Raw genomic sequence first — 27,106 nt, forward strand, 5'->3', positions numbered from 1 at the left:
AAGGTCACCGGATCATGAGCTGCCCTGGCCATGCATCGGGCAGAGTTCAACAGGGCGAAGGCAGCCCCGCATAAAAACAGAGTAAAAATTGGGATTCTGTACTCGGCCAAACTCTGGGTCACATTCCAGGGCAGGGAGCACTTCTTCATGGCTCCTGCGGAGGTGGTCATATTTGTCCTGGAGAATGAGTTGGAGAAACAGCAGCAGGGATAGCAGCGAAAAGAGACTTTATTAATTTATTTAACCAACTTGAAGGACACTTTGCGTGGAACTGCATTGGCTTGTTCTGAGGAGAGGAGTTGCAGCAGAGGAAGGAAAAAGCGAGGGCAGCAGAGCACAGGAAAGAGTGGAAGAAAATTGCAGGTAGGGAGAACAAATAGCAGGCGACGGGCGGATACATAACCGAGGGGGGGCCATCAGACGAGCAGGAAAGCTAGCATGAGCGAGAGTGGGGCCACGGCGCATCTCCCGCAAGGGAGAGAGCGTCTGGAAAAGGGGGGGGTGTAACGGGAGGTCAACCAGGGGAAGAAACGGGAGGAAGGAAATGTGGGGGAGGGGACAGCAACAGGAAGAGGGGGGGGAGAAAGTACATTAGGAGAAACATAGGAACAAGGATAGTAAGGGCATTAGGCTGGCTTCAATAGACCACACTTGGCGACTTTGAACACAAAGGCACACACAGTTGGCGGCCATTTGGGTGGCCTCTGGCCAGAGAAACATAGAGCGCAGAAGCCCAATCTCATGGGGAGAACAGTGACTGCGTCATTTGGCATGGCCCCCTAACAAAGGGAAACCCCGGAGTGCGGGTGCGCGTTCACTAGACAAGTATTGCTGATCCCCCAGGAATGGGGGGAGGGAACAACCACCCCTCCCCCATCAGGATCGTCACCTAGAGTGACATGGGACTTAACAGCCCAGTGAAAAGATCCAAAGTCTTCGTTCACGTTAAAAGTATGAAGGCCGACAGTCTTCTTTCAAGAGATGCACTTCAGGGAGAAGGCCCGACTGTGGGTAAGGAAGGGATTTCCACCCACAAGCCCCGAAAGACACGCTTGTTCGGTGAATTGGACATTTTTTTTGGGGGGGGGGGGGAAATCTTTTTATTGCCATTTCTCATATTTATAAACAGTTGTGGATATACATTACATTTTTCTTGCCTGAGCTAATTTACTTTATTGTACAGAGAGGTTTATTTTGTCTTTCATTTAACTGACTCTATGTACATTTTGTTGTTTTCTGGACCGGTCTATAGTTGTGAATTGGACATTCTGAATTCTCCCTGTGTACCCAAACAAGCGCCGGAGTGTGGCGACTAGGGGATTTTCACAGTAATTTCACTGCAGTGTTAATGTAAGCCTACTTGTAACACTAATAAAGATTATTATTGTCTACAGCTTTGGGTGGTGGTGCAGCTTTTCTTTTTGGGGGGGGGGGGGGGGAACCCTAGGAAACCCAAAGTGATCCAGCAGTGAACGAGAACCATAGGGGGGCCTGGTCCTCCCAAACCTGCAATATTACCACTGGGCAGCAACTGCGGAAAGGGTAAAGGGGTGGACAATAGAGCCCACTTACGAGTGAGTAAGAATGGAGGAGGGCTCCTGCACAGGGACCTCCCTCCTGGCCCTGGCCCTGGCCACGGCAGCGCTCCTATCCCCACCGAACAAACACTCAACGAGCCTAGTGGTGATAACAACACTCCGGACGTGGAACCAACTACGGCAGCACTTCGGATTAACCAAAATGGCGGTTAAGGCACCCTCTGCAACAACCACAGATTCGTGCCAGCCATAATGGGTGCTACCTTCAAACGTTGGAGACAGGACGGAGGAGGGAACGATGACAGTTAGGGACTTCTACACTGACAACAGACTGACAACACTAGAGGAACTAACAGAGAAGTTCCAGCTGACGGGGCAACAAGCTAAGATACATGCAGGTCAAAAACTTCTTACCTAGGAAAAAGGACGTATCCATAATCACCGCAATAATTGCTGTCAGAGGACCTACTGGACACAGACATCTTAGTGACAGGGAACTGTGGTGACCTGTATGGGCGACTACTGGGAAAAGGGCACACACACAACTGGACAAGACAAGGGGAAAGTGGGAAGGGACTCTGGAGCGAAGAATTGCACAGGGTCAGCTCCACCTCCACATACGCAAGGCTAAGCCTAATGCAGCTGAAAGTGGTATACAGAGCCCACTTATCAGAACCCAAATGAGCAGGTTCTTCCCAGAGGTTGAGGATGAATGTGAATGGTGCCAAGGGTGCCTGGCCAACCACTCCCTCATGTTCTTTTCTTGCCCAAGACCAGATGGGTACTGGGCAGCCTTCTTTGAGGCGATGTCCAATCTGGTGGGGATGAGGATGGAGGCATGCCTGAGAATGGTAGTCTTCGGGCTATAAGAACAGCCAGATCTCTTCATGGGGAGGATGGCTGATACCCTTCCCGCTGCCTCCCTAATCGCCCGTCGGAGAATTCTGCTTGTCTGGTGATCAGCAACACCACCCAAAGCTGCAGACTGGTTGTCAGACCATCAGAATTTCTCCAGATGGAGAAAATTTAATTTGCCATCCGGGGGTCGGAAGAGAGGTTCCATAAAACATTGGACATGGCTCCCAAGAGCTGATTTGTAGCAACAGCCAATAACGCAGAAGGAAGGATGGGGAAGCCACGATAAACAATGAATGAAAGGCAGGAATAAAGGGGTATGGAGCCCAACCATGCCCAGAACATAACAAAATACACAGCATCACGCCACCCAGCGGGAACAGGATAAAAGAGCCGATGAGGGAAGAGAACCGCCAGACGGCGAGAAGGGGAGGGGACCCAGCTAGAACGAAACACCTACTGGAGAACGTAAAACTGGAAGCTGTAACCATTGTAAATAACAAAAGACAAATTATATATATATATATATATATAAATATATATATATATATATATATATATATATATATATATATTTGTTTTCGATGTATGTTCACGCATACCTTTGTTCTGTATAAAATGAAATATCCTTAATAAAAACATTTTTTGAAAAAGAGTCAACCATATTACTTTGGATCTTAAGTCATATACAGGCCATACCGGGTGAGGATGGTAAATTTCCTTCCTAAAGGACATCAGCGAGTCAGACATTCCAGTAGTTAATAATAATCGTTATTGTCACAAGTAGGCTTACATGAACACTGCAACAAAGTTACTGCAAAAAGCCCCGAGTAGACACATTCCGGCGCCTGTTCGGGTTCACAGAGGGAGAATTCAGAATGTCCAATTCACCGAACAAGCACGTCTTTCGGGACTTGTGGGAGGAAAGTGGAGCACCCGGAGGAAACCCACGCAGACACGGGGAGAACGTGACGACTCCGCACAGACAGAGACCCAAGCCGGGAATCGCACCCTGGACCCTGGTGCTGTGAAGCCATAGTGTTAACCATTATGCTACCATGCTGGGTTTAAGTATTAAATGAATTTTAATTCCTCAGCTGTTGTGGAAGGATTTGAACTCATTAAGTCATTTCCAAATAATGGAGAAAACAGGAGCCTGTCCCCGGATCATTAGCTCAGGCTTTTGGATCACTAGTCCAGTAACATAACCACGATACCATCGATCCCTATAAATAAAATACAGCCCACTTCACTTAACTTGAAAAAAGATGGGCGGGATTCCCCGTGAATCGGCACGATGGCCCGAACCCGGCGCGAATCACAAAAGCGTCAGGCCCCCGGAAACGTCGCAAATTTTACGGCCGGGAATGGGCTAGTAGCGGCATGACGCTATTCATGACGGCGTCACCCGTCACGGACGCATGCGCCGTCAGTGACACCATGTGGCGTCACTGCATAAAAGACGGCACCCCAGGAGACCTGGCAAAATGGCCGCCCGCAGCGCCAAGTGAGACCCCCCACTGCCTTCCCCCCCCCATATACCCCATATCCTCCCTTCCCCCATATCACCCTTCCCCCATATCACCCCAGCCCATCAGGCATACGACGCCCCCATGACGTTCCAGGGCGGCCACGAGCCAGGGACAGACCCAGAGCACCAGGCGGACGCCGCCCCCAGGACGTTCCAGGGCGGCCACGAGCCAGGGACAGACCCGGAGCACCAGGCGGACGCCGCCCCCAGGACGTTCCAGGGCAGCCACGAGCCAGGGGCAGACCCGGAGCACCAGGCGGACGCCGCCCCCAGGACGTTCCAGGGCAGCCACGAGCCAGGGACAGACCCGGAGCACCAGGTGAACGCCGGCCACATCTAGTGCGAGTGCGGCGACGCCAGCGGGTCACACCCAGCGACGAGGAGGGCAGCCACAGCAACGCCCCGTCGCAGCCGACCTCGGACACTGACGCACAGGACACTGACGCACAGGACCCTGACGCACAGGACCCTATCACACAGGCAATGACGCACAGGACCCTAACACACAGGTCACAGACGGACAGGATACCGATGCACAGGACACTGACTCACACGACTCCCACACATAGGGGACGGATGGACAGGAATCACCACTCCACGGGACCCTGGACTTCGGGTTCGATGAGGAGCACGCCATTACACCACTGCTATCTCCTACACCCTCCACGATCGCAGAGACACTCACCTCGGTTGGGCACTTTAGCGTTGAGGCATTTGGGACACTAACTGGTTCGCACAACACAGCCGTCCCGGTACAGCAGGTGGAGGCAGGAGCAGCCGAGGGGCCGGGCGGTTGGAGGGCAGCTCGCAGCAGGCAACCATCTGCCACCCAGGTGGGTCCCGGTTTCCTGGAGTTACCAAACCCACCCATAGACCCGATGCAGTCACGGACCATGGGACGATCGAAGGGGGTGACGGCCGGCTTGCGGCAGCTGCAGACGCAGGTGGAGGAGTCCACCCGCGTCCAGGAGCTGGGATTGATGCCGGTCATACATGCCACCCAAGCTGACACTGCACAGGTGGCGTCTGCGGTGGAGGCAAGAGTGCGACGGTGTCAGACATGGGTCGCAGTATGCAAGGTGTGGAGCTTTCCGTGCAGGTGGAGTCCGTGGCCCAGGACATGGCTGCGCTCTCACAGGCAGCCATGAGCCAGAGCCAGCAGCAGATCGCAGAGGCGCTCAACACCGTGGCCCAATCTCAGCAGGCAATGGCCCAGTCTCCTGGTGCCATTGCCCAGGTGTTGGCCGGCCTCGCCCAGACTCAGACAGGGATGGCCAACTCCCGGAGCTCCATGGCTGCCAACTCGCAGACCCTTGTTGATACCACGGCGGGCCTCCAGGACTGGCAGCACCAGGTGTCGGGGGCGTCAGGTGCTCGGTCCGTTCGCATCCCCGACCCATGTAGAGGCCCCGGGGGCCATCGGGCACCCCGAGGGAGGAGGTGGTACTGGGGCCCATTCCGGGTCCCCCTGTAGGGGAGGTCCCAGGACACCGCGACACCTCAGACTCCCCCCCCCACCCCCCTCCCTTCCGTCCTGGATGCATCTGGTGGGCAACGGGAAGGACAGGCTGGCAGCTCGCCATCCCAGTTGCCCGAGCCGCAGCCTGGCCCATCTAGGCTGGGCTGCCCCAGGAAACGGCCGCCAAAGGGATTCCGAGTCACAGGGCAGGAATCACACGAGTCCACCTCCAGTTCTGCTGTACCGTTAGGGAACCACCTAGACGTAGTCAAAGGGCCCGTAAGGTCAACTAATTAGACACTGAGTAAGTTGGCACGGGTGCAGGGCACAAATTAGTTATAGGGGCTAGGGCATGTGTAAAAACTGTTTGTTATTAAAATCACTTTCACACCTACAGAAGTTGCCTTTGTGCTCTGTCTGATGCGTGCAGTGTGAGGTGAGCGCCAGAGTGTGTGTGAGGGGTGATAGAACGTCGGCCTCAGGTGAGTGTGCCCCCCCCTCCCCCCGGGTCGCCCCCCGCCATCCCCCCGGGCAGAGGACGGGACCGTGCACTGCATTGTCATGGCCACATGCAGGGACGGTCCGGGTGGAGGGTGGTACTGTGGCCATGGGTCAGACATTGTCCAACGATGCCCAGAGCTCATCGCAGAGTGATGCAGCTCAGGCTGGTGTCTTAGTGTGCAGTATGTGCCCATACTCAGCGATTCCCACACCCCCCTAGTCCGTGAACCGGGCGGCTACCGGAGGGACCCTCCAGTACCCGTCAGATATGGTCGGCCGCATCATTGTGGTCTGCTGCGTCCTGCACAACATAGCCCAGCAGAGGGACGATGTGCTGCAGGCAGAGGAGGAGGAAGAGGAGGAGCAGCAAGACGAGGCGCAGACCTCCGCAGATGAGGAGATTGGGGGCAATGGTCAGGACAGACGGGCTGGACATGGACGGGAGGCTGCCCACCGTTACCGGCTGGGCCAAAGGGCGCGGGACAGGCACCTGAAACGCATCTTCAGCAGCCCAAAGCACCTCTCTATCACACCCCTTGTCGCTGCATGTGCATTGTTGTAGCGGTTCTCCGCGCCAGTCTGTGTCCTCCGTATAGGCGTCATCAGCCACGACCGCAACGGGTAACCCGTCACCCAGCAACCAGTCCCTCAGCCGGGGGGGGGGGGGGGGGGGGGGTCCCTCGAACATGGTGGGGATGAAAGATTCCGCTAATAAGAATGAGTCATGTACATTGCCCGGGTACCGGGCGCCGACGTGCAGGATCCTCTTGCGGTGGTCACAGACCACCTGCACGTTCATGGAATAGGTCCCCTTCCAATTCGTGAACATGGCCCTGTTATCCGCAGGTGGCTGCATAGCGACGTGCATCCATTCGATCGCCCCCTGGACCATGGGCATCCTGGCCACTGCAGCGAAGCCCGCTGCCCGGGCATCCTGGCTGGCCCGGTCCACAGGGAACTGGATGTAGCGGTCCGCAATGGCATATAGGGTGTCTGTTACTGCCCGGATGCACCGGCGCACCAACGCCTGCGAGATGCCGGACAGGTCCCCACTCGGCGCCTGGAATTACCCCGTGGCATCAAGGTTCAGGGTCACCGTAACCTTGATGGCCACGGGGAGAGGGTGTCCTCCCCCAGTGCCATGTGATGCCAGGTGTGCCATCAGGTTGCAGATATGGGCGACGGTTTCCCGGCTCATCCGGAGTCCCCTCCTGCATGCCCGGTCCGTAAGGTCCTGGTACGACGAGCGGGTCCGGTACACACGGGGCCTCATCGGGGTCTCCATCGCCATGGCATTAACCACCTCCTCCTCCTCGTCCTGTCGTGCGGGCGGCCCTCCAGCCTGTGTGGCTGCCACCTGCCTCCCTGCTGCACGCTCCTCTGCGGCAGCCTCCGCTGCCTCCCTGACACGCTCCTCCTCCTGCTAACGCAGGGCAACATGTAGAAGTGCGGCTCCAGCCATCATCACTGGGTGATGACCAAACGTAACGGCCTGCAGGGGGTGGGGGTCGGGGGGGGGGATAGACGACGTCATCATTGCCCATAGCCCCCCCCGCCCCCCCCTGCAGCCAAGTGCCATGGGATGCATGGTCGCTACTGTTGGCAGCTGACACATGGCCAGGCGGACCCCCCTCACTCCGCCTCCCCCCCCCCTCCTCCCCGGCACGTACCCTCTCCATCAAGCACCCTCCCCAACTCTTCTCTGGCGGCCGCCCCATGCCGGCCCCTACCTCCGCGCTGGCCGGCGTCAACCAGCACGACTGGTTGACGCCATTAAATAGGTGGTTTGATTCACGCCGGCATGACCCGTGGTCACGTCGGCGGGATTTCGGCCCATCAAGCCCGGAGAATTGGGCCGGCCCCGGGTCCCATTGCGTTGCGCACCCGGTCCTCGACATTCTCTGGGACGCGCGGCGTGATTCACGTCGACGTGATTTTTGGTGGGCCGGAGAATATTGCGGGGCAGCCGGGCGGGATTTACCCCGCCCCCACCCCGGCGATTCTCCGAGCTGCCGGGGGGGTCTGAGAATCCCGCCCGATGTCTCCCATGCAGTTTAATTTGAATAGTTCAATTCAAACTTCTATTTTTACTTGCAAGAGAAAATTGAAGTAACAGGGTGTGGGAACGAGATAGTTCCTATGTTGCTCCTTGTTAATGAAAACGATTCTCAAAAGTCCCTGTTTAAAGAGGTGGATTTGGTGAAGATAGATTACATCCGATTTTCTTCACCCCTGGGATAAAACACATGGTCAGGATAGAATTGGATTGGTAACTACAGGAAACAATTTTTTAAACCATATTTTAAATCAGTGATTAGACCAGACAACTGGTGTGCGCTAAATCAAAGCACTTAAAGAACAAATGCAAATATTTTTGACAGTGGTGGGTTGATGTACCCATCAAGGGTGTAATGCTTCATTCAGTCCATCTCGGACATCCTGACAGATCCTAGTCAGCAGATGTACAGCTTTAGATTCATGAGGATCGTGTCTCGGGCCAGTGGAGGGAGTTGAAGAAGCAGAAAAGCTGGAATTGGCATTGTATAAGCACATATATTCTGGAAGTGATTGAAACCCTGCCAGGGGAAAAAACTAAAATAGCCACTCACGCATTTACTAGCAGTGCTTGCACAGCGTCACTGACAGCAGCCGAAGAACAACCATATTGCTCCCCTCCCACAACCTATGTCTGCGAAATGGTACATGATCATCTTTCTCCAAAAGGAAGTGACTCAAAAATAATTAAAAGGGAAACGAGGTGCAAATGATAAAAAGATATCAATGAACAAGATTATCAGAAGGACAAACAGTGAGTAATGTAAATAGTTACTGTTGAAATGGAAACAACAGGTATCCAGCAAGACGATTACAATCAACTCGCTCTGACGTAAACAAAGTGAACTATTTCCTACAGTGAAAGACAATAGAAAAGACCAAACCCTTCAAACCACAACTGTTTTACACAGAGAAACGCGACGGATTTCCTCGTGTTCTTGGCCAGCCCTGCCCTATCTACAGATGCCTTTCGAAATAGCTCTACAAAAGAAAAAGTGTGTTCCTGGTCAAATGAAAAGTTTGTTTGAAGCTCAGTTCATGCTCGCTCACTCATACTTCACTCTAAAATACCATTAAGAACACAGCAGCAACCCCCCCCCCCCCCCCCGCCAACCAAACCAAGGATGTGATTCCCTCCAATTGATAGATGTTGTGAAAAGCGTTTTCACTTCTAAGCTTTCAACTAGATTAACATAGCTAATGAAATGAAAATCGCTTATTGTCACAAGTAGGCTTCAATGAAGTTACTGAGAAAAGCCCCTAGTCGCCACATTCCGGTGCCTGTTCGGGGATGCTGGTACGGGAATTGAACCCGCGCTGCTGGCCTTGGTCTGCTTTACAAGCCAACTATTTAGCCCACCAGCCTATTTAAGCAAACACAAACTAACACTGCAGTGCTATCAAGCTGCATTTTAATTGGATTGCTGGAGCATGGTGCCTGTATGCTAACTTTCTACATTTGTGCTGCTACACCTACCTTTGTTACCCTTGGCCCACTTTTGTGAGTCAATGATTCGTGGTGCCAGGTAATGGGATTAAGACTGGAGATAGTGTGGATATTCCTTCCCTCTGTATGAAAAGAGAGAGAGAGCACGTCTTTACCATCCCACTGTACTAAGGGAGCGAGGTGGATCTCCCAACCATCGGTGTTAAAAGCAGGTATCCCATAACGTCGAGAAAAATTACTGAGTGTGGCACCACAAGGCTACTTGAACACATCCCATCAATGGATTCACGGTGACACAATCCAGAATATCTAGCAGCCCAAGGAGTCCAGGGAACTGGAAAAAGTCATCCTCTCTTTCTCATTATCTCCCTTCCCTCCTCTGTTGCTGTATGTTTCTACAGCTACTGGTTACACTCCAGAATTTCACCAATGGAGCATTTCCATCATTCTCTTTTTTTAAAATAAATTTAGATTACCCAATTCATTTTTTCCAATTAAGGGGGAATTTAGCGTGGCCAATCCACCCACCCTGCACATCTTTGGGTTACCTCCTCATTCTCAACCGTGAGGATTGACAGTCCCATAGTAATCAGGGAGCATCAGTTCCCTGCCCAGTCAATGCAAACTTGGGGCCATATCAGGGAGCTTCCCTAGCCTCTCTACCATATCCAGCAGTGAATTTACAAACCAAATCATCAAAAAATATTTTTTTCAAAGTATATTCCCCTAATTCTAACATTACTCACATCATTGCATGGCTTATCAGACACAAGAATGGCTAGACGAAAAATGATCAAGGTCAATCTAGTTCACCATTCATCATGTAGTATAATGAAATTCTCAACTAATCATGACTGTTAATCAGTCCAGAACAGAGCCAGACATGAAGCAAAGGAAACACCCGTGTTGGGAATTTTTCTGCATTGAATATCAGTTGCCAGCTACCTGACCAATTCCCAAATATATTCAAATCCTGCTCGAGTTTAACGTGTTCAGCTTTGGAACCTTATACCTTTCTCAGATTTGTATAATTTGCTACTAAACCATTACGCTTGTGACTTGGAGCAGCAGATCATTTATGAAGATAGCAAACAAAATATACGCTAAAAACCGGGCCAAAACATTGTATCATTTCAAGGAGGAATTAGATCTTGGGGCTAAAGGGATCAAGGAATATGGGGGGGGATCAAGATACTGAATTTGATGATCAGCCATGATCATAATGAATGGCGGCGCAAGCTCGAAGGGCCGAATGGCCTCTTCCTGCTTCTATTTTCTATGTTTCCCCATGATGGATGTCAAACTCACTGGCCTGAGTCACATTTGTTCTCTTTATTTAGATGTAGGAATAACAGCAGTCTTTCTCCAGTCCCCAGGCATTTCTCAGTGATTTCTGGAAGGTTTCTACCCACCTTGCTGCTATGTCCTGCTCCTAATTTGTACGTTTTGTATGTACCTTAAGCTGCAACGGCTGTTCACCAGCCACCTGATAGCAATGTGAAGAGTGCAGCAGCTCATCTCCACAACACCCTCTAGTTCCCTTTCCAGTTCCCAACTAAATTAACTCTCCTCCTTGATAAAAACTGAGGCAAAGAAAGCTTAGTGTTTTTGCAGAATGTGGGGCATACCGATAGTAATAAATAATACAAGTATTGACTTACTTTGATTTGCTCTTGGCAACTGTCATCATCCAGCAGGTTCAATTAAAAAAAGAAAGGAAGAAGAAACATTAGTTCACTTATATGTACTCAGCTTCAGAGTGCTGCATTATAATTTAAACAAATCAGTAATATAATAAAAAAGCCATTTATGAAATCCAATATGCCCCACCCCATAAACCTACTACCAGGACACCTCAGGAAAATTCACTGTATTTTTAAAGCATCAATGAGAATTAACACAATTCCCTGGTATATTTTTGACTCATGAAATTAATCACAAATTGGACCATTCCTTTGCAAACAATTTGTAACAGTTGCCGTCTGGCTTGAAAGACACTCAATAAACTGGAATAATATGAAAGGATTGGTGCTGCCATGAGCTACCACTAGTGCACTTAACACAGAATATTAGCATCATCTAGTGATAGGAATAGAGTCTTACAGCAGGAGAGCTCTTACGGTACACTTGAACCTTGTGCTGAAAGCACTGTAGGCAGCAAGGCCAAGCGTGCCGCAGACAGAGCAGCGGGCCAAGAGCGGTGTCTGCGCGATCAGAATATACTTCCTCTGCTGGTTAACCTTAAAAGATAAAGATGACAAATGCCTGAACTTATTACTACTTAAACATTTATCAATTTGGCTCAGCTGGTAGCACACTTGCCTTGAAGTCAGAAGACTATTGTTTCTAGCCCTGTTCCAGGATAGAATTGGATCTGGATCATTCCTCAGTGTATCGCTGAGAGAATGTTCCATTGTTGGGTCTACCTGTTCTAGCAAAGATAAAAGGATGACTCATATATAAAAAGACAGAGAAAACTAGCAAGAAATATAAAAACAGACAGTAAAAGCTTCTACATGTGTATAAAAAGGAAAAGTGTAGCGAAAGGGAGTGTTAGTCACTTAGAGGGCGAGATTGGGGAATTAATAACAGGAAACAAGGAAATGGCAGAGACGTTGAACAAATATTTTGTATCTGTCTTCACAGTAGACGATGCAAAGACCATCCCAAGAATATAAGAAAAGCAGGGGGCAAAAGGGAAGGAGGAACTTAAAACAATCACAATTACTAGAGAAAAGGTACGAGGAAAACTAATGGGATTAAAGGCTGACAAGTGCCCTGATCCTGATAGCCTATATCCTAGGGTATTAAAGGGAAGTGGCTGCAGAGATTATGAATGCACTGATTGTAATCTTCCAAAATTCCTTCGATTCTGGCGATTTCCCAGTGGATTGTGCTTGTGCATCAGTACCTATGCTTATTTAAAGCCTCATTTAGTACTTGGCTATGTATAAAGCTGCCTACAGTATGTATGCAGAAGTGTAAGGTCACCTTCAGTACGTGTGCTTGTGTTGAAAGTCACCACCAATACGTGTGCTCGTGTTGAAAGTCACCACCAGTATGTGTGCTTGTGTTGAAAGTCACCACCAGTACGTGTGCTCGTGTTTAAAGTGACCACCAGCACATGTGCTTAAAGTGACCACCAGTACGTGTGCTCGTGTTGAAAGTCACCACCAGTATGTGTGCTTGTGTTTAAAGTGACCACCAGTACATGTGCTTGTGTTTAAAGTGACCACCAGTACGTGTGCTTGTTTAAAGTGACCACCAGTACGTGTGCTTGTGTTTAAAGTGACCACCAGTACGTGTGCTTGTGTTTAAAGTGACCACCAGTACGTGTGCTTGTGTTTAAAGTGACCACCAGTACGTGTGCTTGTTTTGAAAACTACCTTCAGTAGTCATGTGAGAGCACCTTTAAGAAATGTACCTTTAAGAAATGGGTGTTTATCAGCGATGTTAGACTGTGGGTGGAGCTGTGCTGTGTCAGCTTTTTACTTTCGTTTTAGGCTGTTTGCTGCAGGGTGTGTTTTAGTTTCGTTTTCAGAGCTGGATAGCTGCAGTCACAGCCAGAAGGGGTATTCGTCTCTCTCTGTAATATAAAGACTGTAAATCGATCCTTTGGTGATTTAAAACTAATAACTGCTCTCAGTAATGACTTTAACCTGATGTGCTTCTGTTAAAAGTTCTTTTTTAAGTCTTATGGATGTTAAAAGGACAGCTTAAGGATTACTTAGTGTGTATTCTTTGGGGGTTGTATTTGAATTGATGGTTGCTAAGATGTTCACTGTATGTTTTAAAAAGGTTAACAAGTTCATAGAATAAACATTGTTTTGCTTTAAAAAGTACTTTTCCATTTCTGCTGTACCATACCTGTAGAGTGCTCCCCATACCACAATCTATTAAAAGTTGCGGATCAGGTAAACTCCATGATACACTTTGGGATTCTCTAAACCCTGGCCCATAACAGTACGTTTGCATGTATTTAAAGTCACCACCAGTATGTGTGCTTGCATAAATCCACCTTCAGAATGTGTGCGGGGTTCCATGGAAATCCTCAGAAAGAATTAGAGGGAAAGGCAGTAAAATTAGTCTAATTTCAATAAGGGTGCACTGCAACCATATTATAGTGTTCTTTTGAATTTGCACTAAAGATTAGTGCGAGTTAGTGGCACTGACGCACTATAACTGAACTGTCATCTTTTCTTCCCCATGAGTTTTGTAAATATAATGGATACTGCCATATCCACATGGAGAGAAATAATATCAGAGATCAATCTTTTGTAATGTTGAAGAGCAAAAAAGTTGGAGTTAACATTTTAGGTTGATGGCCAGAACTCAGCCACAAGTTCTGATGAAGGGTCACTCGATCTGAAATAACTTTGTTTCTCTCCACAGATGCTACGTGACTTGCTGGGTTTTTCCAGCTGTATTGGTTTTTATTTTAGATATCCAGCATCAGTAGTATTTTGCTTTTGTGTTTATGTTAAACTTTTGTGCCTACTTAAGCCAGCTCAACAGTAGCATTGCTAAAGGCACTAGACTGGGCTATCTATGGGCCTTGTTAACTGCTAGAAGAATGTCAGACACAGATGGAGTAAGGAAGTACTTTTATTTCCATTTGCCTATTCTGAAGTTCAGTATGAAAAATGGACATTATGGAAGAATGCTCCAACTAAATCTATTATAACCCTTAGTGAAGGAACATATTGCTCATTAGAACAATTGAGATCTCTCACCCAACAATATACTGTAATAAAAGTATTCAGGGGGCCCGATTCTCGATGCTGATCCCGCTATTCCCAGTGCATAACAGGAGAGCCCCTAAACGGGGTTGGCGCTGGGCACTGAACCGATCGCAATGCTCCCGAAGCAATCTCGTTCTTGCCCTTGCTGACCTTTGAGGAGCCAGTCTTGCCGGCGTCTTTAGTTTGCTATTCCAGAAAAAATTCTAAGTGTGGGATTTCTCAGTGAAAATCTCCCCAAGCTCCAAACAAATGACGAAGTGTGAGTGAACTGCGATCTGGATTATGCCCATTCACCTGGCGGAAAACACCCTGCAATTCCTGCCCCAAATAACACTTAGTCATTTTTTGGGAGAATCGCACCCAGGGATCAAATTGCTTGAACTGCATTTTAAATGTTTCCATCTTGCTAATGCATTCACCGAATTCCCAAGTATTGTATGGGGAGGGATCCCAGCAAAATTATGTCTTTGGCTGCAACTATCCAGCAAGTTACTAGCCACTATTTTCAGTTTCCGTTGGCTGAATATTTGTTTGAGCCACAAAAGCTGAATGGTAATCATTTGGTTAGATACACGTCTTTCCAGAAAATGATGACTCATCCTCCACGATTTTAACCTTCAGCCAAATTCCTCTCCCCCTAACCTCGGTCTCCCTCAATTAGTTTCACCATCTGCATGAACCTTGCCACCCATATCCATCCCTTGACTGTAACATTGTGGAGGGCCTTGCCACCCCCGAGGTCTCACATCACTGAAAAGCCTCATCCACCAACTCCTTCAAGTCTGTATTGGAATAGCAATTTACATTGTGAGAGAAGGCCTTGAGTGGACCTGGAACCTTCAACTTTCTGGCAGAGATCAAAGTGCTGCCAAATGAGTCAATTAGATACTCAAGTACAGCCTATGGGAGTGACTCATCCTCCAGCCTCAGCTATTGGTAGGTGATGGTCTGAACCTAGCAAGATTCATACCCTCACAAACATACACATGGTCATTACAACCACTGAATGGTGTTGTACAGCTAGGACAATTGGTTATGGCAGCCTTGAGATGATTCTATGGGCTGATTAACCTGAGCAATTGTTGAGCTGACATTCCACCGTTTAATAATCTTTATTGTCACAAGCAGGCTTACATTAACATTGCAATGAAGTTACTGTGAAAAGCCCCTACTCGTTACATTCCGGCACCTGTTCGGGTCACAGAGGGAGAATTCAGAATGTCCAAATTACCAATAGCACGTCTTTCGGGACGTGTGGGAGGAAACCGGAGCACCCGGAAGAAACCCACACAGACACAGGGAGAACGTGCAGACTCCGCACAGACAGTGACCCAAGCGAGAATTGAACCTGGGACCCTGGCGCTGTGAAGCAACAGTACTAACCACTGTGCTACCGTGCCACCAAGGGCAAAGGCAGGCAAATGGAGCGGAGGTGCAGATCAAATAGGATCTAATTAAATGGCAGAACAGAGTCAAGGTGTTGAATGGCTGCCTCCTGTTCCTATGCAATTCTGCAACAACAGTACGATCCTTAAGGCAGCTGACAACAGGTCACCACAAGTGACATATTTGAAGCAGATTCCCTCTCCACTAGGATAGGAGGGAAGTAAACTGCCCTGAATCAGCCATTGAAAAATTACCCGTGGTTCTCCGCAAAGTGCACTGTTACATGGGGAGGCAATTGGCCATCACTGGGTGTTTGTCGGGCAGCACGGTGGTGCAGTGGTTAGCACTGCTGCCTCATGGCACTGAAGACCCCGGGTTCGATCCAGGCCTGGGGTCACTGTCCATGTGGAGTTTGCACATTCTCCCAGTGTCTCACCCTCACAACCCAAAAAAATGTGCAGGGTAGGTGAATTGGCCATGCTAAATTGCCCCTTAACTCGAAAAAAAATAATTGGGTACTCTAAATTTATATTTTAAAAAATTACTGGGTGTTTCTTAGCAGAAATACCAAGATTTACATCTCAACTTATTTTTAAAATGTTTTGCAAAATACGATGCGTGCAGTGCTATGAATTTACACTTCCCATGTAAAATCATAATGCGAACAACATTAACATTACTATTGATGCATACACAGACTTTCGCAAAGGAAACACAAGAGGCTCAGTCCTCAGGAACTCCATTTACAGGTTAAACAAGCAGCATGTGCGTCACTCAATTAACAGCAGCCCCTCTGGCTGAGTTCAGCCTTGACGAGCACAGAGTGCTAACACAACAGGTACAGCATCTGAAGCACGTCAAAAGCTACCTGCTTCATAATCACACAGAAAGGTCCAGTGAATCAGGAGGCCTCTTCAGTTAAGTGGAATCATTTGTTTAAATTTGTTTTGCTATCAAAGTTAATCACCTCTCGGTTTGGTTTCTGCCTCAGTTCTTGGCCTTAGGCAGGCGCGTACATATTTGTGCTTGGATGGTATAGATACGGCACCTGGATTTCAGCTGGTCTGTGCGGGAGGATATCAGTGGAAAAACTGCAACCTAAAATTACAAACTGTTTAAATGCAACAAGCATCTCCTCTCCTTGAGTGACATTGCTGGATGAAGATGTTGTTAGAATCACAAAATTTTATATCATTTTGTGTTTTCCTTTTTTAAAAAGGATTGTGGACAGGGAGGGAGTATTTTGTTAGCAAACAGGTACTTCCCACAAGGACTTCTCCCTTATAGTCTGGGCAAAATGAGTGATTCAGTGGGTTAGTGGACAGTTCTCTCAGCTTTTGGACTGAACTTGTTTTAAGTCCAAGCTGGTGGACCAAAGCATCTCTTTCGTCTCGTGATTTTCAATGTCCTCTGCAAAATGAGCTTCAACAATCTTAACCAATTCCCCATTGGTTATCAGCTGCAGCACAGTTAAGGCTCAATGAGACATCAAATTGTCCATCTCCAGGCAGAAGGACGGTCAGTGCTGAGAAACAAATGCCCCCTCGTATAGTATGGCTGGGATGTTCAATCTTCAGGCCCAAAACCCAGATAACTCGAGCAACATTTGCACTTCGATTTGATATTCACTGCCCAATCCTGGATGAATTTTGTAAGGGTGAATAAACACTTACGGTAGCACAAGTGGCTAGCACTGTGGCTTCACAGCGCCAGTGTCCCAGGTTTGATTCCCCGCTGGGTCACTGTCTGTGCGGAGTCTGCACGTTCTCCCCGTGTCTGCGTGGGTTTCCTCCGGGTGCTCCGGTTTCCTCCCACAGTCCAAAGACGTGCAGGTTAGGTGGATTGGCCATGATAAATTGCCCTTAGTGACCAAAAAGGTTAGGAGGGTTATTGGGTTATGGGGATAGGGTGGAAGTGAGGGCTTAAGTGGGTCTGTGCAGACTCGATGGGCCGAATAGCCTCCTTCTGCACTGTATGTTCTGTGAACTATGAATTAAACTTTACGTCATGGCACCAGCTTGGTAAATATCAGTAAACTGTAATGCAAGCAGTTTAACAGGAACAAGGTTTTAGCATTGCATGAGTCGCCAAGGCCTCCATGCTAAGCACTTGCACTGGTCTTTATCACAGAAAGTTTGGACACCTCCACTGTAAGGGTCAACCTTTTGAAGCAACAATATTGGGACAGTGGCAAGAAGGAGCTTTACTCTAACTATCCCAAATCTGTCCAGTGATGTGTATAAAATGGACACTTGAAGTAGAAAAGTGCCCCAATTACTTTTCTCAGCATCACTTTTATTTGATATATATATTATAATGAATACATATCTCGATCATAGAATCTATGACACGGAGACAGGCCCTTCAGCCCAAACTGGTCCATACCAACCAAAAAGCCCATCTAAGCTAGCCCCATTTGCCTGTATTTGGCCCATATCCGTACAAACCTTTTCTATCCATGTATCTGTCGAAATGCCTTTTAAATGTTGTCAATGTCCCTGTCTCAACCACTTCCTCCGGCAGCTCATTCCACATACGTACCATCCTCTGTGTAAAACATTGCTCCTCAGGTTCCCATTAATTCTTTACCCTCAAGTTAAATCTAGTTCTCGATTCCCCAACCCTGGGAAAAAGACTGAGTGCATTCACCCTATCCATGCCTCATGATCGTATACACCTCTACAAGGTCACCCCTCAAGTCTCTTACGTTACAAAGAAAAAGTCTTAGCCTGTCCAATCTCTCCCTATAACTCAGTCCCTTGAGTCCTGGCAACATCCTTGTAAATCTCTTCTGCATTCTCTCCAAATTAATACCATCTTTCCTATTGCAAGCGACAAAAACTGAACACAATACTCGAGGTGTGACCTCACCAACGTCCTGTACAACTGCAACATAACTTCCCAACCTGTATACTCAATGCCCTGACTGATGAACGCCAGCATGCCAAAAGCCTTCTTCACTGCCCTATCTACCTGTGACTCCACCTTTAGAGAACCGTGCACCTGACCTCCAAGGTCCCTCTGTTCCACGATACTACCTTGATTTGACTTTCCAAAATGCAACACTTCACACTTACCTGTATAGGCGGCACAGTAGCACAGTGCTAGCACAGTTGCTTAACAGCACCAGGGGCCCGGATTAGATTCCCAGCTTGGGTCACTATCTGTGCAGACTCTGTACGATCTCCCTGTGTCTGTGTGGGTTTCCTCCGAGTGCTCTGGTTTTCACCCACACGTCCTGAAAGATGTGCTTGTTAGGTGAATGTGCTCCGGTTTCCTCCCACAAGTCCTGAAAGACGTGCTTGTTAGATGAATTGGACATTCTGAATTCTCCCTCTGTGACCCAAACAGGAGTCGGAATGTGGCGACTAGGGAATTTTCACAGTAACTTCATTGCAGTGTTAATGTAAGCCTACTTGTAACACTAATAAAGATTATTTTGAACTCCATTTGCAATTTCTCGTCCCACTTCCCCAGCTGATCAGATCCTGCTGAAAGTTTTGATAACCTTCCTCACTGTCTACAATACCACCTATTTTACTGTCATCTGCAAACTTACTGATCATGTCTTGTACATTCTCATCCAAATTGTTGATATAGATAACAAACAGCAATGGGCCCAGCACTGACCCCTGAGGCACACCACTAGTCACAGGCCTCCAATCCGACAAACATCCTTCCACCATTACTCTCTGCTTCATACCATCAAACCAATTGTATATCCAATTTTCCAGCTCTGCCTGGATTCCATGTGATCTAACCGTCCAGAGCAGCTTACCATGTGGAACTTTATCAAAGGCCTTACTGAAGCCCATATAGACTTAGTCTACCTTCCTGGTCACTTCATCAAAGAACTGTAACAAATATGTATGGCATGATCTCCCATGCACAAAGCCAAGCTGACTACTCCTAATCAAACCCGGTCTTTCCAAATGCCTAAAGATCTTATCCCTCAGAATCCTCTCTAGTAACATACCCACCACAGATGTTAGGCTTACCGGTCTATAATTCCGAGGCTTTTCTTTGCAACACTTCTTAAATAACGGCACAACATTTGCTACCCTCCAGTCTTCTGGTACCTCGCCCATGACTAACGATGATGCAGATATCTCAGCCAGGGTTTCCGCAATTTCTTCTCTAGCCTCAGTGTTCTTGGATATAGCTGGTCAAGGCCAGGAGATTTATCTACCTTCATACATTTTAATACGTCCATCACCTCCTCTACTGTAATGCAAACTGTCCCCGATATATCGCCACTAACTTTCCCAGGTTCACAAGTCATCATGTCTTTCTCCACGGTAAACACAGAGGAGAAATATTCATTGAGCACCTCGCCCATCTCCTGCGGTTCCACATATATGTGTCCACTTTCGTCCTTGAGGGGTCCTATTCCCTCTCAAGTTATTCTATTTCCTTTAATATATTTAAAGAATTCACCTTAATCCTCTCAGCCAAAGCTATCTCATGCCCCCTTTTTGCCCTCCTAATATCCTTCTTGAGTATATAGATATAGGACAGAAGTCATAGGACAGAGGTCAGAGGTAGGTTCTTTACGCAAAGAGTGGTGAGGCCGTGGAATGCCCTACCTGCAACAGTAGTGAACTCGCCAACATTGAGGGCATTTAAAAGTTTATTGGATAAGCATATGGATGATAATGGCATAGTGTAGTTTAGATGGCTTTTGTTTTTTGACTTCCCATGTCGGTGCAACATCGTGGGCCGAAGGACCTGTACTGCGCTGTATCATTCTATGTTCTATGTTCTATACTCCTGTATCCCTTGTATACCTCCAGGGAATCCTTGATTCCAGCTGCTTATACCCGAGCCATGCCTTCTTCTTTTTCCAGGCCAAAACTTCAATGTTTTGTCATTCAGGGTTCCCTACTCCTGCCAACCTTGCCCTTCACCCTAAAAGGAACATATAGACCGTGAACTCTAGCTATTTCACTTTTAAAGGCCTCCCACTTGCCGGAGGTCCATTTGCCTTCAAGCAAGCTACTCCAATCAACCCTTGCAAGCTCCTGCCTAATTCCATCAAAATTCGCCTTGCCCCAATTTAGAACATGCAGTTGTGAATCAGTTTTGCCCCTTTCCAAAACTATTTTAAAATTAATAGAACTATCGTCACTGGTTCCAAAGTGGTCCCCACCGTCACCTCAGTCACTTGCCCTGTCCTATTTCCTAAGAGTAGGTCAAGTTTTGACCTTCCCACATACTGCCTGAGGAAACTTTCCGAAACACACTTAACAAATTTCACCTCATCTAACCCCTTAACACTATGGTAGTCCCAGTCTATGTTAGGAAAATTAAAAACCCCTACTATGACAACCCTATTACTCCTGCAAGTCTCCCCAATCTCCCTGCATATTTGTTCTTCTAATTCCCATTGATTATTTGGGGGCCTACAGTACAATCCCAATAAGGTCACCATCCCCTTTTTATTTCTTAATTCCACCCACAAAGCCTCGCTGGATGATCCCTCGGTTATTTCATCTCTGACTACTGCCGTGATGCTCCCCTTAATTAAGATGTTTGCTGAATGTATAATAATGTTCCTTTAAGTACCTTGGGGTAGAGGACCTGCTACATTTAATTCCAATTTAAATACAGCACACCCAAGGTGGAATCTTAAAATATTCTATTCCGAAAGGTAAAAGCAGGAAAAGCTAGAAAGGCAAGGCAGCATCTTGGAGAGCAAGATTAATTAACGCTTCAGAAGAGTTACCACGTGAATGGCATTAAATAAAGACAAGTTGTTTTTGCATTGCAGTGAAGGATTACGCCCTAAATATCAATCACTCTCTTTCAGATATTAACAAACCTATACCAGAGATTGGTGATCGAAGAGAAGAGGATACAGGAGGAGGTTGGGGAATCCAGGGATGAGGGATAAGAACCTCTGTGGAAGTTAATTAATAACACAGACTATTTGGACCGAACATCTAGAAAATATTTCCAGTCTTCGCAGCTTGAATGAAGGTTCCTCTCCAAACCACAAATCATCCTGACTGGGAACTACACCGCTGTTCCTTCACTGTCGCTGGGTCAAAATCCTGGAACTCCCTTCCAAAGAGCACTGTGGGCGTACATACACCACATGGACTGCAGTGTTCAAAGTGGCAGCTCGCCACCTCCTTCTCAAAGGATGGGCAATAAATGCTGTCCTAGCCAGCGATGTCCACATTCCGTGTAGAAATAAAATATTTCAAAGTTGCCAGCATCTTTCTTTTCATCTTTATCCTCAAGTGTTCCCAAGAAATATCCCATTTCTCCCATTTACAAATGCTTTGAAGATTCTGGTTGAGCCGCTGCCTTCATTTTATAACACACATACTCCCAAAACCTTGGGAAAAAACAGCCATTCTTAACTTACACTTGGCTCTCAGCTAACCCCACCACCAGCAGCAGCTGCTTGTGGCTTTTGGCACAACATTGACGAGATGGGAATGAGAATGGAGTGCTGGGAACAGGATTAGATGGAGAAATATCATATATCCACATCCCAGCCTCAGCACTTGGAAGGACTCATTCTATGTGGGCCAGCTTTGTTTTACACAACCTTTTTAACTTGGAACTTTGTCCCCCAATTGCAAACAGATAGCAAGAGGGTATAATTCCCACAAGACGCACATGAATAAGACCATTTAAAGGCACTTATCCTGCTGTATTCCCTGAAAAATTGGTTTCGGATTTTGTTTCCAAAAAATGGTTTCAAAAAGAATCTGATGTCATCGAGCCAATTGAGAAATAATGCAAAGCATATTTAATGTTTGCTTATGTTTCAGTAAAATCTTATTTTCAAATTACTGAGGATAGTAGAGAAATTCAGAACAGCTTTGTTGCAGATTTGCCTGCGTTTGTGATGTTTTCTCATTAAATGTGCACCAATCATTACAACGACTGAGTCTCCGGGTTGGGGCACCAGTATTTTTGGTGTGTCCTCAGTCACTTTTCTCAAATACGCCACAGCAAAACTCCAAAGTTTCCTCTGTGATTCCTGCTGTAAAATATCTCAACCTGGTTGATCTCAACCATCAAGTACTCATCAGCAAGAATGAATGGACTTGCATTCATATGGCACCTGCCGTGTCCCCAGGTCCCAAAACACTGCATCCAACAAATTTATTTTCAAGTGTAGTCACTGTCGCGAGTTCCCACGAACAGCGAATGAAACAAATGGTCAGATTAAGCAGTATTGGTGGAAGGATGAATATTGGCTAAAAGAGCAGGTCACCACTCCTACACCTCTTCAGAGTGCTCTGGGTTTTTCCACATCGCCTGGACAAGCAGATTTCATAGAACTTACAGTGCCGAAGGAGGCCATTCGGACCATCGGCTTTGAACCGGCCCTTGGAAAGAGCCCCAGTAGCCTCACCTAACATTTTGGACACTAAGGGGCAATTTGTCATGACCAATCCACCTAACCTGCACACTTTTGGACTGTGGGAGAAAACTGGATCACCCAGAGGAAACCCACGCAGACACGGGGAGAAAGTGCAAACTCCACATGGTCACCCGAGGCTGGATTTGAACCTGGATCCCTGGCACTGTGAGGCAGCAGTGCTAAACACTGTGCCACCATGCCGCCCCAGGACTGGTCTCACCTGAAAGCTCTGACCATACAGCACTCACTCAGTACTGCCCTGAAGTATCAATTTAGATAATTTATTAGAGTCCTGGATTACTTTAAAAATCAACAGGAAGAATAGGGGTACAGAGCAGGTAAAAGTTTAAACAAAACTACGAACTTCAAACTTCTGAAGAGGAGTCATAATGGACTCAAAACATTTGTTGTTTTTCTCTCTCCCCAGATGCCACCCAACCTGCTGAGTTTTCCCAGTACTGTTTGTTTTTTAATCCATGAATACTACACTCCCTATAGAATTTACTTCTACTTCCTGTCCTGGAAGAGAATTCCCAGTTACTGCTGGATTCAAACAAGTTGTTGATCCTTCTGATCACTTTAACACCAGTCCTGAACTTTCCTGTTTATCAGTTTGTCCTTCAGTTGTGGTTGATTGCGCTCAGAAACTACATTTTCCCTTTCACCTATCCATCTCTAAATCAGGCTCTGTACTAGGGATCGGTCTGCACATTGCTAGATATTGGTTCTTTACCTTACACTTGCATGAATAGAAGTGAACGTATTCAAGGTATAGCCTCACCAGTGCACCAAACAGTTTCAGGAATGACAACCTCTGGCCGAGACTACGGAACCAGCATTCTGTCTACTTGTTAAAATGGTAGCTTTACAATAACAGAATACTCAGTCTACCATCACTCCCACATCTTTCTTCTGCTCCTTCCCAGCTGGTTCAACACCATTCATTCTGTCCCATATTTCTTCCTTGAAACAGGTCAAGACCGTGTCCTTCAATGTATTCAATTCCACTGCCCAATTTCCACTTTAACTGGGTCCCTCTATGAATCCTTACTGTTTTGTCCGACTCTAGAACTAGGGGTCACTGTTTAAAATTATGGGGTTACTCATTTAAGACAGAGGTGAGAATTATTTTTCTCTCAGAGGGTCATGAGTCTTTGGAACTCTCTTCCTCAAAAAGGCAGTGGATGTAGAGTACTTTGCGGGCTGGATATATGCTTGATTAACACGGGGGTGAAAGGATATGAGGGGTGGGCAGGAGCATGGGGTTGACATTCTAATCAGATCAGCCATGATCTTATTGAATGGCAGAGCAGACTCAAGGGGCTGAGTGGCCTACTCCTGTTCCTAAGTCATACATTCGTATGTGTGTACTCCAGCACCTCACTCTCCAATTTACTTCATATTACACCATCCAGATCATTTATGTAGCTCAGAACTGTCTCTGAGCACTGGGACAGAAACTCAAATCTCACAATTAGACAAATCCTAAGACAAAGCACAAATGTCACAGCAGGAATCCATGATTCCCAGTATATTGGCTATTCGGCACTACCACAATAAATAACCTGAAAAGAAAATTAAAGCCTTCCTTACAAATAAACTCCTCAGGCAGATGTATGGTAATAATTTCACATCACTAAGCCATTTAGATAGGATCACAACCTCATAGAAGCTTCATAGAATCCCTACAGTGCAGAAAGAGGCCATTCGGCCCATCGACTGCACCAACCCTCTGAAAGAGCACCCTACCTAGGTTCACGCCCTCACCCTATCCCCGTAACCCAGTAACACCACCTAACCTTTTGGATACTTAGGAGAAAGTTAGCATGGGCAGTCCACCTAACCTGCACATCTTTGGACCGTGGGAGGAAACCAGATCATCTGGAGTAAATCCACGCAGACACAGGGAGAATGTGCAAATTTCACAGAGTCACCCAAGGCCAGAAAGCAGGTCCCTGGTGCTGTGACCATAAGATATAGGAGCAGAATTAGGCCACTCGGCCCCATAGCTGATTCAATGGTGAAGCATTCTCATCCCCTGTCTTCTCCCCTTAACCCCCTATCTCCCTATCAATCAAGAACCTCTGTCTTAAAGACACTCAGTAACTTGGCCTCCACAGCCTTCTGCGGCAATGAGTTCCACAGATTCACCACACTCTGACTGAAGAAATCGCTCATCTCAATTGTGTCCTCGGGTTCTAGTTTCTCCTATTAGTGGAAACATCCTCTCCACATCCACTCTATCCAGGCCTCTCAGTATCCTGTAAGTTTCAATAAGATCCCCCTCATCCTTCGAAACTCCAACAAGTACAGACCCAGAGTCCTCAACTGCCCCTCAATATGACAAGTTCTTCATTCCAGAGATCATTCTTGTGAACCTCCTCTGGTCCCTTTCCAAGGCCAGCACATCCTTCATAAGAAAGGGGGCCATACTACTCACAATACTCCAAATGGGGTCTGACGAGAGCCTTATACAGACTCAGATGTACATCACTGGATAAAAGCAAATTACTGTGGATGCTGGAATCTGAAAGGAAAGAGAAAATGCTGGAAAATCTCAACAAGTCTGGCAGCATCTGTAGGGAGAGAAAAGAGCTAACATTTCGAGTCCAATGACTTTGACAAAGCTTTGACAAAGAGTCATCGGTCCCTGTTGTTTGCATTGGCGATCGAACCCTTGGCCATGTCACTGAGGTAGTCTAATAAATGGAGGGGGGTGGTCCGAGGGGGAGAAGAGCATCGGGTGTCGCTATACGCGGATGACCTGTTGCTGTATGTGGCGGACCCAATGGAGGGGAAGAGTGAGCTCTTTGTATTACAGGCAGGGGACCAAGAAAGAGGACCTACCGCTGAGGAGGGCGGAGGGGAGCTTTCGGTATCTGGGGATCCAGATAGCCAGGAGTTGGGGGACCCTACATAAACTGAATCTGACGAGGTTGGTGGACCAAATGGAGGAGGACTTCAAAAGATGGGACATGTTGCCGTTTTCGCTGGCGGGTAGAGTGCAGTCGGTCAAAATGGTGGTCCTTCCGAGGTTTCTGTTTGTGTTTCAGTGCCTTCCCATCATGATCACCAAGGGCTTTTTTAAGAGAGTAGGTAGGAGTATTATGGGGTTTGTGTGGGCGAATAAGACCCCGAGGGTAAGGAGAGGGTTCCTGGAACGCAATAGGGACCGAGGAGGGTTGGCGCTGCCAAACCTAGGGAGCTACTACTGGGCAGCAAATATGGCAATGATCCGCAAGTGGGTCATGGAGGGAGAGGGGGCTGCATGGAAGAGGATGGAGATGGCGTCCTGTAAAGGAACGAGCCTGGGGGCGTTGGTGACGGCACCGCTGCCGTTCCCGCCGTCAAAGCATGCCACGAGCCCGGTGGTGGCGGCAACGCTAAGGATCTGGGGCCAGTGGAGACGGCACAGGGGTGCAATGGGAGCCTCGGTGTGGTCCCCGATCAGGGGTAACCAGCGGTTTGTTCCGGGGAAGATGGACGGGGGGTTTCAGAGCTGGCATCGGGCAGGGATTAGAAGAATGGGGGACCTGTTCATTGACGGGACATTTGCGAGCCTCGGGGCACTGGAGGAGAAGTTTGAGTTACCCCCCGGGAAATGCTTTTAGATATATGCAGGTGAGGGCTTTTGTGAGGCGACAGGTCAGGGAATTCCCGTTGCTCCCGGTACAAGAAATTCAAGACAGGGTGATCTCGGGTGTATGGGTCGGGGAGGGCAAGGTGTCGGCAATACACCAAGAGATGAAAGAAGCGGGGGAAGCACGAGTAGAAGAGTTGGAGGGTAAATGGGAAGAGGTGCTGGGGGAGGAGATCGAGGAAGGTCTGTGGGCTGATGCCCTGGGTAGGGTTAATTCCTCCTCCTCGTGTGCCAGGCTCAGCCTGATACAATTTAAGGTGGTTCACAGAGCGCACTTGACGGGAGCGAGGTTGAGTAGGTTCTTTGGGGTAGAGGACAGATGTGAAAGGTGCTCAGGGAGCCCGGCGAACCATGTCCATATGTTTTGGTCATGCCCGGCACTGGAGGGGTTCTGGAGGGGAGTGGCGGGAGCAATATCTCAGGTGGTGAAAGTCCGGGTCAAGCCAAGCTGGGGGCTAGCAATATTTGGAGTGGTGGACGAGCCGGGAGTGCAGGAGGCGAAAGAGGCCAGCATTCTGGCCTTTGCGTCCCTAGTAGCCCGGCGAAGGATCTTGCTAATGTGGAAGAT

General features: G+C 47.8%; 2 protein-coding genes across 7 annotated transcripts in view; one reads left to right on the top strand and one right to left on the bottom strand.

Moving 5' to 3' along the window:
* rbks (ribokinase) overlaps positions 1-21,727 on the top strand; it is a 269,106-nt gene extending 247,379 nt beyond the window's left edge. For all 6 annotated transcript variants that reach the window (XR_011940817.1, XM_072500141.1, XM_072500147.1 and 3 more), the window contains one exon: positions 21,324-21,727. Coding sequence is in view for 5 of the 6 variants with exons in the window: in XM_072500141.1 (XP_072356242.1) it covers positions 21,324-21,407 (84 nt within the window). In the remaining variant the exon portion in view is untranslated. The remainder of the gene's footprint in view (positions 1-21,323) is intronic.
* mrpl33 (mitochondrial ribosomal protein L33) overlaps positions 1-27,106 on the bottom strand; it is a 52,996-nt gene that overhangs the window by 16,115 nt on the left and 9,775 nt on the right. Inside the window, exons 2-3 of the mRNA XM_072500153.1 lie at positions 25,339-25,425; positions 11,048-11,066 (exon numbers count right to left, since the gene is read on the bottom strand). Coding sequence (XP_072356254.1) covers positions 11,048-11,066; positions 25,339-25,425 — 106 coding nt within the window. The remainder of the gene's footprint in view (positions 1-11,047; positions 11,067-25,338; positions 25,426-27,106) is intronic.

Source organism: Scyliorhinus torazame, chromosome 4 (assembly GCF_047496885.1).
Source record: "Scyliorhinus torazame isolate Kashiwa2021f chromosome 4, sScyTor2.1, whole genome shotgun sequence".
Classification (NCBI taxonomy): domain Eukaryota; kingdom Metazoa; phylum Chordata; class Chondrichthyes; order Carcharhiniformes; family Scyliorhinidae; genus Scyliorhinus; species Scyliorhinus torazame.